The sequence below is a fragment of the Lycium ferocissimum genome, unplaced genomic scaffold (assembly GCF_029784015.1).
Source record: "Lycium ferocissimum isolate CSIRO_LF1 unplaced genomic scaffold, AGI_CSIRO_Lferr_CH_V1 ctg2145, whole genome shotgun sequence".
Taxonomy (NCBI): Eukaryota; Viridiplantae; Streptophyta; class Magnoliopsida; order Solanales; family Solanaceae; genus Lycium; species Lycium ferocissimum.
Window position 1 is genome coordinate 18,807 of NW_026719712.1, and position 14,344 is coordinate 33,150.

At 37.6% G+C, this 14,344-nt stretch overlaps 1 protein-coding gene across 2 annotated transcripts; it reads left to right on the forward strand.

Moving 5' to 3' along the window:
• The first annotated feature begins 124 nt into the window (after positions 1-124).
• On the forward strand, positions 125-12,072 carry LOC132043126 (protein TRIGALACTOSYLDIACYLGLYCEROL 4, chloroplastic). 2 transcript variants are annotated; one of them, XM_059433610.1, is made up of 5 exons: positions 125-500; positions 1,306-1,552; positions 3,728-4,103; positions 4,680-5,017; positions 11,592-12,072. In XM_059433610.1, the coding sequence occupies exons 1-5, from the start codon at positions 241-243 to the stop codon at positions 11,784-11,786; spliced, it is 1,416 nt and encodes a 471-aa protein (XP_059289593.1). In that variant the 5' UTR covers positions 125-240; the 3' UTR covers positions 11,787-12,072. The 2 variants fall into 2 exon arrangements, with proteins under 2 accessions (XP_059289593.1, XP_059289594.1); XM_059433611.1 differs by having other exon boundaries at positions 3,728-4,085.
• Positions 12,073-14,344: the final 2,272 nt, after the last annotated feature.

A 14,344-nucleotide genomic window follows, 5' to 3' on the forward strand; every position in this document is an offset into this window, starting at 1 on the left:
TATATTTTATACCCCAATCTTCTTAGTCCCAAATTTAATTGGGTTTAGATGTGGGGTGGGCTCACACGTCACCTTTGGTAATTGGAAGACTTTTTCGTCACCATCCGTTAATTGTTCGACCAAAGCAAGGGAATGAAAACTAGAAGGAAAGAGAACAAAACCAGCGGGAAGAGTGAGCCAAATTCTTGGTCAAAATGCAGCTTTACACTTGCGGTTGAAGTGAGCGAATAAAGAAGAGATATGAAGAAGCTTAGGTGGGCAATGGACTCTGGTGGATTTTGGGAATTGGACTTATCCACTCCAATTACTCTCAATGGCCAAGCACGCTCAGTTCCTGGTGAACCATTGCCTTTGGGGTTGTCTCGTGGTTCAAGGCTTTCAAGATGTCAACAAATTGATTTCTTTCAGCGCTTCATGGCCATGCCTTTCGTCCCTTCTTTCTCCCCCAACACGGGCTTCTTCCTACAACGGGTTCTTTCTCTCCCTATTGGTGAGAGCTGGTATGTATTCCTGTATTTACGCCGCCATTTCAAATATATTCTGAAAGCCCCATTAATTGTGTGGAGCTAACTAGTCAATTTTTCTGGCTATCTTGGGCGCACCTAGATTAATTTCATGAGTACCTGCTACCTTGACTAATTCCATGAATACCTGTTACTCCTACCAACTCAGTTATCGAGTAACTCTGTCTACTAATGTTTGGACTAACTAGTCAAATACAATTCGGATTTCGAGAGTCAAATAAGAAAATCTTTGACCACAATTTATTCGTATGCCCTTTAAATATTTTGAATTGTTCGTTGTTGTCACTTATAGTACTTTTTATGTAGTTCCTAAATATGTACATTATTTTTCAAATAACTTAAGGATTGTATGTCCGACTTCATGGTCAAAATAAAGAAGTTTGACGCTCGTTTTCGAAATCCAAACTGTATCACATAATTTGGGACAGAGGCAGTACTATATTGATGTCAACGCTAAATTAATTTGTCCGCTCTCTGCTTCATTTACTAAGTTGAAGTTAGCAATGTTGTGGCGTTTGAACAATTCAGATTTTTACCTATGCACCTTTGGACAGGTGGGTGGGTTTCCTCCACTTCCCCTTTTTTTCCCCTTAGGTGGATATAGCTGATCTCTTGTGGAATCAGAATAGTGTTACATTTTTCTGGTTTTCAGGGACTCTGATACGATTATAATTTATTTGGTATTGAACTATCATCTTGTTGCTCGTTCAAATTCTTTTTACGTGCTTGCAATGCGAAGTTGCTGCAAATCTTTAGTTCACTGATCCTCAATGTTATGCAGGTCTACTATGCTGCTTGGACAGTTAAATGTCCAGAAATTTGTTTCTTCTCTAAGAAAAAATAAAACTAAGCATCTGCCAGACTCCTCATGGCTTCAATCCATTGGAAGGAACTTTATCCAAAAATCTTTTTATGCCCTTGGCTTCTCTTCAGAACTGTCTCTAACACCTGACGATACATTGCTCATAAGTTTCGATGCTTATGGTGATGAGAAGATGCCTCAGAAAAAAGCAGTTCTACATCATAAGGCAAGCTTGTATGAACTCTAAAATTCCGTGACCTGCTGATTGATGTTTCCTGTCATATTCTAGGTCTTTGTGAGAAAATATCACTCTCCATATATTATTTTGGTCACGCTGTTTAAAGAGGAGATATTCTCTTCTCCGTTTCTGAATTAAGTCTGTTTCCTTTTTGTAGTTAATTTTTCCAATTGGAACATCACAATGATGTGGAAGTATAGTAGAAAGGTTTTTTTTTTTGTTATTGTCGCAATTTGTGTTGGCAAACAGTATTCCAAACGTCGGAATAATTAGGGGCATATGAGATTGATTCTTTTTGAATTATTTTGTTAGATTCAGATAGAACTTTTCCTAAGTGAATTATGACTCTTGCTATTTTTATTTTGTTAGGACTCTTCCTATCAAGAGCTAAGTTGAAACAACACCTTTTTAGCACTTTCACACCAAGGATCTAGGCAGATTATGATTTTTTTTTTTTAAAAAAACTAGATTACGATATCTTTTAACCATTGAGGTTGTCCAGTCCACATCAGACATTTTCATATCGCTACAAAAGTATGCTATTGACATCGTGAGAAACGGGGATGACAAACTGTGATAATCAAGTGATACTTCACATTTCTAAATTCGGTGATTCGTGAGAGGAGCAAGCCAATGGAAATAAATTGTCACTTTGTCGGATAAAAGATACTATAGTTTCAAAAAAGATTCTAGAAGGAGATATTGTAAAGTTCATAAGGTCAAACAATCAACTTGCATACATATTCACCAGGTCTCTTGCCAGTGCTCAAATTAGTTATATACATAGCAAGCTCGCACACGATTTGTATGCACCAGCGTGAGGAAAAGTATCAGAATTGTGAGAATCATGACGAGGAAAGATATGAAGAATGTATATGTTCACCCAAATCATAGGGTATTTAAATAGTACATACGTTTTAAACTAGGAAAGAAATCAAGGCTACATAATTTCAAATATATATCTCCCTAATAGATTCTGGTTGGTATACAAAATACTTAATACTCTAACAATATTCTTAATGCTTACCCTCAAGCTAGTGCATATAAGTCGTATGTACCAAGCTTGTTACAAATGTAACTAATTCGAGGACCAGGAAGGGACTTGGTGAAAATATCTTTGAGCAAATCATTTGACTTCACGAATTTTGTGACAGTGTCTCCTGTTGAGGATTCCACTTGGGAGGATCTGCATCATTTCAAGCATGCCTTTCCAAATTCTAGCCTGAGTACAAGCTTTTTTCTCCTGGAAGGGACTAATATTATCAATGCAGTTGTAATAGTACTTTCCCAAGTAAATTAGGACCCTTTATATATTCTGTTAGGACTCTTGATATTGCAACCTGTGAGTTAGAACTCTTGCTATGTTAACCCTCACTGTAAGAGAGCTGACGTCTATCAGTGAAAAAAGTTGAATTTCCCATAAACTAAAGAGATTGGGAACTCTCTCTAACGAGCTCCAAGGTCTGCAATTCCCTTTAATGAATTGCAAAATTGAGCAATCATAGGCAAGTCCTGGAACAAGAACGCCATGACTTGTGTGTTGGGCCTGATTTTTTGTTAATCATCCAGTGACACAATCTAAAACAAGGGACCTTAACAGTTTTACTTTTATTCATAATAAAGGAAGAACTAGAAGACTGAGTCTAAATCGTGTAAATAGAAAAAAGTTGAGTCTAACTCTGTTTATAAGAGGATGTTAAGTATCCTAATCCTAGTAAGTTCTTGAACAACCAGGGACCATCTGGTGAAATTATCTAAAGTAAATAACGAGCTAATTATTGCCAAAACCCTTAAAGGTTAGGTTAATATGCAGTTGCATTTGATGAACAGTGATACTGATGTTAACTTTTTTCTTGATCCCTGTTCCTGCATCACATTTTAATAAGCACCAAGGGGATACAGAGATCCATCCCTAGTGTCAGTTATGCAGGGCACTAATGAAGTCCATTATAACGTCTGCATTATTCATATATTTTCAGTTACACCAAAAAGCTAGAGTTTTCTCTCAAAGTATCTACATCACATTCAATCATTGTTTGATTTGTATTGATAAAGAAAGTAGTAATTAGTGATAAAGAACTAGTCAAACACTTCACTGTTCGTTCTACTTTAAAATATTTTTAAGCAGAAATACTTTTATATCAGATTGTTTCCTTTTTTCAGTTTCCTCGTCATAATCTTGCAATGGAGGCAGCTTGGCCAGGACTTTTTGTTGATGGGAACGGGAGTTACTGGGATGTACCATTCTCACTCGCACTTGATCTTGCATCAACCGCTCTTGACTCTGGTGCAAGCTATCATTTGTTTTTCAACAATTGTGCAGGTTCACCCAAGCAGTATGAAGGTCAGCATAGTGATGAGCTACCACCTGCTGCTTTGCTTCCAGGATTCACTGCCAAAGGTGTAGCTTCCTTGAAGAAAAATATTGACCTTTGGCGAAGTGAAGCGTCTATGCTAAAAATGGTGCAACCATATGATATATTCCTGTCTAATCCTCATATTTCAGCATCATGGATCCTTGGTGAGAACTGCAATGTCGGTGCTGAAATTTCTTCTTTATACTTTAGAGCTAATATTATTGTTTTCACTCTGTATGCTGGTACTTTTCTCTACTTCTGTATATCACTTGTATACTGTTTAATTTCTCACCACATTAATGTAGCTGCGTTTTCATTGTGTGTCGGTGCTCTCCTTACCTGAACTGGTCGAGAGTTACATAAATTGGGAATTCTGGCAGATATATCTCTCATCTGTTATCTTGATTAGATAATGGAATAATACCGAGTTATCCTTTTTCCTGCATGTCTTTTATCTTTCCTTTTGTATGTTTTGTGATAATGTTAATGTCGAAATGGATTTGAGCAATTAATTGGTGATAAGATGTAGAAAGTGAGCCATGAGTAAAGTGTGCATAGTGCCACTTGGTTGGCAACTAAGAAGTTACTTCTGACCTTATTTGCTTCATTAAAACATATAATGGACATAGATAAACTGGCACAATTTGCAAATTGTCAATATGTCGACAACTCCAATGCTGTATTGTAGAAGGATGAGAGCTAAATGATCTCATCTTTTTCCCATTCCTGTCGTAGATTACTTATGTTCATCATTATAGGTGCTGTTTTTTCTGCATATCTCGGAGACAATTCAATGAAAGGACAACGATCATGCAGTTTACAGGGTCTAAAAGATTTTGACCTTCGAATCCAAGGAGCGAATTCTGCTGTTTCAGTGGACTCATTTGCATCTGCTTCACTCACTGCACAGCATGGAAATTTCCAAAGGCTGTTCCTGGATCTCACTCGTGTCCATACACGCTTCGACTTTCCTTCAGGATCGAAACTTCTTTCTGGAATAACCTCTGTGGCATACAGTCTTTACAATTCTCAAGAACCAAAAGTTGAGGCACTACAGGCAATTTGTCCGCGTGCCTCTCTATGTTTTCAGCAGCAGGTATCTCCTGTTTAAATGTAATCTAGCCCATTAATTTTATGTTTTGTTGACTTCCTCCCTTTGTCCTGCGTTTATTACCTTAGCTCGATAGAACTTGCTTATGGAAATTTTTTTTTTATCTTCAGTTAAGTACGAACACAGCGTATATATTTTCTGGATAAAGCAATAAATTTTATTAATTTAAGGGCAACAAAAAACGCCCGTATACAATAAGTATACCAAAAAGTAGAAAACACTTACAAAAACATATGGTTCTCTACTTTTTTTTTCTGATGAAGTAAGAAGTTTCCATTAAGAAAGGCAACTGGAAGGTGCCATTTTACAAAAGCAAAAGCTTGGGAGCTTTTGGAGCAAAAACAAAAGCTAGTAAGCTTTTGGAGAGGAAACTAAGTTAGACTATGCAAGAACCATGGAGCTAACAAAGTCCAGGTAATTGTCAATGCTATTAATAGGGGAGCGAAAGCTCCAACTGAACAAAACTACTAAACATCTAGCTTTTAGAGTATGAAGAGGAGTTGAAATCCCATCAAAACACCTGCGGTTTCTCTCATTCCAAGTAACCCTAAAAATGACGGCAGGAACCATCTTCCAGACCTTTTTGATGTCTTTGTCAACTCTCCAATAATTCCAACTGATATATGCTTCCTTTATGGACTGCAGCATGGTCCATACTAACCCAAAAATAGAAAAAAAGAAGCTCCAGATCTCAGCAGTGACTGGACAATGTAGCAGTAGGTGGTTGACAGTCTCCAAGCTTTTGTGGCAGAAAAAGCATCTATTAACTAGAGTTATTTTCCTTCTGCTGAGGTTATCCTGTGTAAGAATAGCCTACTTGAGGGCACACTATGTGAAGCAGGAGACTTTGAGAGGCATCTTGGTCTTCCAAACATGTTTCCATGGCCATTCCTCTAACAGACCATTCTGAGAGCACGAAAGATTATAGCTTTCTTTGACGGTGAATCTTCTTTGTTTAGAAACTCCCCATAAAATCCTGTCAGGTGTTTGATCATCCATAGTAAATTCCCCAAGTGATGCTAGAAGAGCAATCACGTCGTTTATCTCCCAGTCATTGAGATTCCTTCTAAGTGTAGGCCTCCAGTTATTATTCTGTCTGTATTCTGCAATAGTAGCCTTCCGACTGATAGCAATTCGGTACAAACCAGGATAGCAATCCTTTAAAGCTTCATTTCCAATCCACCTGTCCTCCCAGAACTTCACATGAAGTCCATTACCAACTTTGTAGGATATATTCTGGAAGAGAACCTGATGGAAGCTGCTGATGTGTTTCCATGGCCCAACACCGTGTGGACATGTGCTCTTCTTTGGACTCCAGTGATTTAGGGCTCCATATTTGGCAATGATGATCTTTTTCCAGTAACCCGCTTCAGGTTGTCCATACCTCCACAACCATTTCATCAATAGACTCTGGTTATGCAGCATGAGGTTCATGGTTCCTAGACCTCCAGCAGATTTTGGCTGAGTCACTATTGGCCATTTGACTAGTGAGAACTTGTGTTTTTCACTGCTACCCGCCCAAAGAAATTTCCTTCTAATCCTGTCAAACTGCTTTAGGGTAGAGCTTGGCATAGGAAATAAAGACATGATGTAAGTCGGGAGGCCGTCTAGAACATTGTTAATCAAAGTCAATCTGCCTCCCATTGAAAGGTATTGCATCTGCCAGGTAGCAAGCCTTTTTTCCGCTCTTTCTAACACCCCATTCCAGATTTCAATGGATTTGAATTTGGCTCCCAGAGGTAAACCTAGGTAGGTAGTCGGGAGCTAAGTTACTCGGATTCGGGTGCGGGTGTCCGACACGGGTATGGATCCCAAGGTCGGATCCTTCGTGATCAAAATTTTAGGATTCGGGGATACGGATCTAGATACGGGTACGGGTGCGGGGATTCAGCAAAAATAAATTAAAAATCTAAAAATATAGCTATAAGATTATGCATAATTATGAGATATTATGTCGAAATACTAATATGTTAATAATTAATTTAGATATTATCCCTCTTTTGTATGAGAAAGAAAACATTTATAAATAGCATAATTAGGTTAATTAATAAAATTCGTTTACTTAGAGCATATACTTATTTGTAATATATATGAAGTTTATTTAAATGAAAAATGTGTGCCTTCAAAGCATATACAGTTATATTTAATTTACAATTAAAAAATTATTTATTATTTAGATTAAAACTCTAATTATTATTGGACAATTAAAATTAATCTCTAATTATTATTGGTACAATTAAGACACTAATTTTTACAAACTTAAAACTCTTGAAGAGATAGTACACGTAATGTTTATCTCATAAGCCAACGTGGCAGCATATTAGCAAAGGGTTAATTAACAAATTGGTCAATTCCTAATTAGGTCTTTGCGTCTTCTTCCTCTTCATCTTTCTTGCGTCTTCTTCTTCGTCGTTCTGTCTGAAACTTCTTCCCCATCGTTCTGTCTGAAACTTCTTCCCCAAAGCTTCTTCCCCATCGTTCTGTCTGAAACTTCTTCCCCAAAGCTTCTTCCCCAAATCTTAACTTTGGGAAATCAAATCTCAATTTTCCCCCAAAATTTTGGTCAACACACCCGATCTCGTTTGACCGGATCCGACACAGATCCCATACCCTTACCCGTGTCAGTGTCGTGTCGACAGGGGTGCGACGCCCAAACTGCCGAGCCGAGTAACTTAGGTTGGGAGTGAGCCAGTTTTGCAGTAAAGAACATCTGCTAACTCTTCCAAGTTTTGAACCTCGTTAACAGGATAGATGATGCTTTTAATCATGTTGATATGCAGACCTGGCAATGCCTCGAACAACAGAAGTAAGAGGTTGAGGTTGATAACTTGAGATTTTTCCGCACCACAAAAGATCAAAGTATCATCTGCATAAAGCAGATGTGAGACATTGATTGAGCTAGCTGGATTTCTGCCCACCTGAAAACCTTGAATCCATTGTAGCTCCTTGGCCCTACCCAACATCTGTGTAAGGCCTTCCATAGCCAAAATGAAGAGGAAAGGAGAGAGGGGGTCTCCTTGTCTTAGGCCTTTCTCCGAGGAAAAGAAGCCTACAGAACTCCTGTTAACTAGCCCCGAGTATTTCACAGTTGAGATACAAAATTTTATCCACCTAAGCCACCTGTTACCAAAGTTCATTTTTTTGAGGATGTCAATGAGGTATTACCAGCTCAGTTGATCGAAAGCTTTTTCAATATCTAATTTGCACAATCGTCCTGCTTCACCACTTTTAAGCCTCCAGTCTAGAACCTCATTAGCAATTAAAGAAGCATCTGTTATCTGTCTGTCCTTGAGGAATGCCCTTTGCTGCTCTGAAATCAGCTTCCCTATGACTTTCTTCAATCTTTCGGCCATGGTCTTTGCAACAATCTTGTACACACTACCAATTGGGCAAATGGGTCTGTCCTTAGCTCTATTGCCCCTTTCTTTTTGGGGATGAGGGCTATGAAAGATGCATTACAAGATCTCTCCATGTGGCAATTGAGATGAAATGATTGAGCGCTTCCATTAGATCTGCCTTGATGAAGCACCATGCCTTTTGAAAAAATGCCATAGTGAAACCATCCGGGCCTGGTGCTTTGTCTGGGGCACATGAATTTAAAGCAGCCAGAACTTCTACTTCCTCAAAAGGTGTTTCCAGACTCTCACTTTCAATTACTGATAAAAAAGCCACACCTTCAAAATCTGCAGTGGGTCTCCAATGTTCCCTTTCTTTGTAAAACTTCTGGTAGTATTCCAGAATTTCCAGCTTGATCTGGACCTTGTCCTCCACCATGGTTTGCCCCACTAAGAGTATCAATGCAATTGTGTCTTCTTTGAGAGTTGGCAATTTTCTGGAAAAACTGTGCTTTTATCACCCTCCTTAAGCCATGTGCATCTGGATTTTTGCCTCCATGAAATCTCTTCAGCTAAGGCAATCTGATGCAGTTCCATTTTTAATGTCAAAGCTTTTGCCTTTTCATCTGCTGACTGAGCTCTTTGATCAGCAGCTTGATCAAGGTGCTGCAAATCATCTAATGCTTTCCTCCTTCTGGTTTCTAGCTTGCCATACACTTCTCTGTTCCAAAAAGATATGTCCTTCTTTAGGGACCTGAGCTTCTGTAAAAGAATAAAATCAGGGGATATGGTTCTCTACTAACGACACCTAATCTCATATACAACAGAGCATATATTATATAGTATCCAACTAGAAGCTGGTCCAAAAGTAGAGTTAAAGGTTATGTTCGTGGTTACTTTTGAAGTATCATGATACTCAAAGCATTTGGCAAAAGAAAACTTTCTAAGCATGCTAAAAATGAAAGGGAAGTTAGAAAATCTTTTAGGATAGAGGGCATCGAATCGATCTAATATTTTTATTGGAAGTCCTTGTGTGGAGAGGTGTAATAGCTGAACAGCATAGAATTATTTGCATATTGTGTTGCCTTAGATAGTGTTTAATTACAAAGGATTAAAGGAAGAGAACAAATACTACGGCCTTGTGCTAAATGTGATTCCTAATATTGTTATCTCTGGAGATCTTGACACATGTATTGGTTTGACTACCTCATAGTGAGTTGCTCAGTGTATTTCTTTTGTATAAAATTCTTGTGCGATATTAACACATGTTTATCGATAAAACTTGTGACTCTTGTTTTAAAAAATAAAAGGACACAACATTATTACCCTAGTGTGTTTCAAAAATAGTATATTCAATTAAATGTTAGGAAAAAGGGTCAAAAATATCCCTCTACTTTGGAAAAAGGGCTAAAAATATCCTCCGAACTTATTTTGGGTCAAAAATACCCCTCCCATCCTTAAAGTTTTCAAATATCCTGTCTTGACGAAAATTATCCCTCAAAATAACCCGAAATTATTTTTTAAACCCGCTCCATCATTTAAATCCGACCCAACTAAATAATAACCCGTAAGATCCCCTTATTCCCCCAATTCCCTCAAACTTCATACCTACGAATTTGGAGGAATAAGGGGATCTTACGGGTTATTATTTAGTTGGATCGGATTTAAATGATGGAGCGGGTTTAAAAAATAATTTCGGGTTATTTTGAGGGATAATTTTCGTCAAGACAGGGGTATATTTGAAAACTTTAAGGATGGGAGGGGTATTTTTGACCCAAAATAAGTTCGGAGGATATTTTTAGCCTTTTTTCGAAAGTAGAGGGGTATTTTTGACCCTTTTCCCTAAATGTTATTTAGTTTGTGGAAGCGAATAAGTAGAGATGGAGGGAAAATGGGTTTTTCAACTATTTGTTTGTCAATTATTCTATTCTGTTTTTTCGTTGTTCAAACAATTAAATAAAAAAGAGAAGGAAATTGTGAGTCAAGTAGAAAAGGAAAAGAAAAATGTGTTCCAGGCGTAGGCAGAATAGAGAAAGAGAGATGATATGAAATCGAAAATGCTGAGTTTCAGAGGACAATGAGGAGTTATAATGAAGTTGAAGGTCTGGTCGACTCTAATAGAGAGGTCGCTGGAGAAAGAGGATACATGAGAAGGTGGCACGAGTGTCGGTGGCAAGGGATTGTGATGTAGTTTATGCTTCTCAAATGCGGAGAGAGTAGGTTCTTTGTTTATCCCCGTGGTGTAGCTCGAGATTATTCTGATGTTAGTATAGTGGAGATCTTCAGTACTGTTTGGATTCTTCCGATTTCTCTTCAATAGAAAAGTGAGAAAGGAAGGAGTATTTCGAGGAGCAAATTTTAGGAACAGGGACTCAAACTCTGACTCTAATACCATGTAAAGAAAAGAGAGAAGAGATTTCTGGAGTGAATTGTTTAATTATTCTCTCAAGCATGTTAGGATTTAAATAGTGTTTACAAGTAAGTGTAAAAAGGATAAGAAAGTAGTCCCTACTCCTAATTACACAATCATAGGGATTTTAAACCTGAGTTTTTGTTGTATTTATAATTTTTCAGTATAAGCATTTTAAACAGCATGCAAGGATGTGGCTGAACGGTCAATAAAGTAGAACGAAAATCATAGGAGATCAAAGTTCAAATCTCAGTAGAGGCAAAAGATGTTAGGTGATTTCCTCCTCTCTTGACGCCTAAGCTTTGGTGAGTAAATTACACAATACTTGCACTAGTGGGTACCCGATGAAACAATAGAAGTGTGCGCAAGCTGGCTCGAATACCACCATTACATATACACAATTCAAAATTTGCCCACCAACTTTATTCCAAGTAATTGTGTCTGTACACATGTATTAGCAGCAAATGATCTATCCAAATTCACATGTTAAGTGACAGTTGATATGTCTATATTCCAGTAAGCGAAGGGAGGTGGTCTCTGTATTTCTCTCTTAATTTTTGCTTAATTTCCTCTCTTGTATGTTTTTCGCATATGGTTCTGAGGGGAAGGGTTGAAGGGTGGTTGTCGTATTTCTTGGTGGGAGGTAGCAGATACTTCATGAAATTAGTCGAGGTTTGTGCAAGCTAACCCGGACGCCACTATCATAAAATAAGTAAATAAATGAATAACATCCTGGTGTTTCAGCGAGTTTTGCTGAATTTTGAGTGCTTAATATTAACTTTTAATTTTCTCATTTTGATTTTCGATCATGCAGATCATAGGACCTTTCAGCTTTAGAGTTGATTCAGAGATAGCAATTGATTTGAAGAAGGATTGGTGTTTAAGTGTGAAGAATCCTGTATTTGCCATTGAACATGCTTTGCAAGTTCTGTGGTCTGCCAAGGCTGTTGCTTGGTATTCCCCCATGCAGCGTGAATTCATGGTAGAACTTCGTTTTTTTGAAACTTAATGTCACCATCATCTGGAATGCAGTTAATTTTTGTTATAATTCTCTCTGGGTCTTGTGTTGATAATTCTAGCTATTCAGAGCCACTGTGCCTGGTTATCTCGTTTGTTTGGCATACTGTCTCAGTTAATGCAGTTTCATTTACTGATTTCTATTTTGCGGGAATTAGTTGGGATATTTTTGAGTAAGTTTATGCTTTGTAAAAATTGATTGTGAGATTATGTTTGTATTTCTTCTCAAAATGTTGTTTTAATTGTCAACATAATAAAAATTTGTTGTTGATTTGTAATTGTGCTTTGGTAATTAAGCTTTAAAATATCAAAGAAGAATTTGTCTGTGTATATTATATACCAAGCGAAGCAAAATTTAATTGTTTTATATATTTATCTTACTTTTTCCTGTAAGTCCTGAAATATGCTATTTTGGTAGTTTTAAAATATGGTTTAACTCTAGTCCCAGTTTGATTTACTAGTCACATGGTTGATATTACTTCGGAGCTCATGTCTAATACTTCGTCGCCTATTCAAATTATTGGAACACCTATATGCATTTGTATTACAAGCAATGAGAATGCAGTTGCATCTCTCAGTAAGAAGGACGATTAGTATAATGTCTATCCTAGCTGCTAACCTATGTCAGGCGAACTGCTGGGTTAAGAGTTTGCTCTACCTTATCCTATAATGCAATTTAGACCTCATCTGTCGAGCCCACAGTCTAGATTTGTAGATATTAGTCAATTGTTGATCAGACGACCAAATGATTAAGCGCGGGATAGCATAAGTAAATCAATTAAACCAATTGAAATCAATGATAATCTAACATAAAGGTTCAAATTACGACGTCATGGATAATCCTGTAACTCTAGAATAATAATAAACTAGTCACTCATGTTTGTGGGGACTACACAATTCATAATCATTCAACTATAAAAATAGAAGGAAAAACAAAAAGATAAATGTGCGGATCTCGGCTCCATGGTGCTCTAGCCGAGCTTGCGATGTTCTTCACTCCAAATCTGAATTTCCTCTCAAAAATGTGTTTAAGATGTATTTATTGCGTGAGGAATTAACCTTGACCTGAAATACTTCGTCTAGTCCAAACTGACTCAGATTGATAGAAAAATACACGGGTACGCCCACAGGGTAGTGCCCCAGATGGCGCACCAAGCCAAAACTTCATAGTCAGAAATCTACAAGTTTTGCTAGTAATTGCACACTCGTGGCATATAGGGTGCTAACCCATGCATTTCACCAAGCCATTTTCTGAGAGTTCTCACTTTTTCAATCTTTTTTCATGCGTACTTGGCCCTCAAGTCCTTAGCTCGATCCAAATACTTGGGAATGGCTTCTAATCAGATTTCAAAGCCATGTTTTCATCTCTTTTTGCATCAAATCTATATCTTTTCATCAAATCACCTTCTAAACACACAAAACAAATATGAAAGAAAAATTGAACGAAAAGAACTTAACACAAGAAACGAGCACAAAATATGAGGCAGATTGCATTTAAAGTATGCATTTCTAATTGATTGTGCAAATGAGAGCTTTGCATTTGCTTCCAGAGGAGTGGAAGATACTTTAGCACCACTAAGTCCAACATCAGATATCAGCTCAAGTGTGTATTTCCTTTGGTTCAACAAGATCTCATCCTTGGATCTCATCACTTCTATCCCCAGAAAATACTACAGAATTCCCAGATCTTTGACTTTGAATTGATTGTACAAATATTGCTTAGTTTTTTCAATGAGAGTTAAACTACTTCCTTTTATGAGTAAATCATCAACATATATCAGGATTTATGTTTGATCGGCAAAATTCTGTGGTTGAAAGAATTTCCTTAAGAAATTTCATGTATGAGGGCATTTGAGCTAGTGCATCAGTGAAAGGGACATTAATGTACAATTGCTTGAGGATTACAAGGAACTTCCCAAACTGTTTATCTAATTTTTCCCTCTTTTGTTGTTGAGGAAATGGGAGTGCGATCTCCTGGACTTCATTTTATTATGAGTGTGATTCCTGATTCCTCTTTTATCCCTTTTTACTGGTTCAGTTGGCTTTTGTATCTTTGGTTCCTGATTTTCAGTTTCTTGCTCTCTTTCTTTTTCATCTTACTTTATGGGATATGGATTAGGTAATTCTTTGCCATTCTTTAGAGATATAGCTTGTGTTGCTCCTTTGGATTTTTCTTGGTATTGTTTGGAAGACTTTCAGTATTTTTCTGCTAGCTTGGTTGCTAACTGCCCCATCTAGATTTCAAGGTTCCGAATTGCGAAGCCTTGTAATTCCATCCTATCGTCAGAATTTTTGCTGAGCTTCCTAGTATTTTTGATGAGCTGATACACCAAATCCTTAAGATTTTGTTTCTGAGGTGGAGGTTGAGTCTGGTATCCTTGTGGATTTCTTGGTTGGTTTTGGAATTCAGAGGGTGCTAGACTTTCCTGAATTTGCTGTCCAGGTTGTCTTGAGTTGAGACTTCCACTATTGTTGCTCCATGATAAACTTGGATGTCATTACTGTCACGACTTCGGAGAACCGCAGCGGAGCCCCCGAGCTAACCCACCG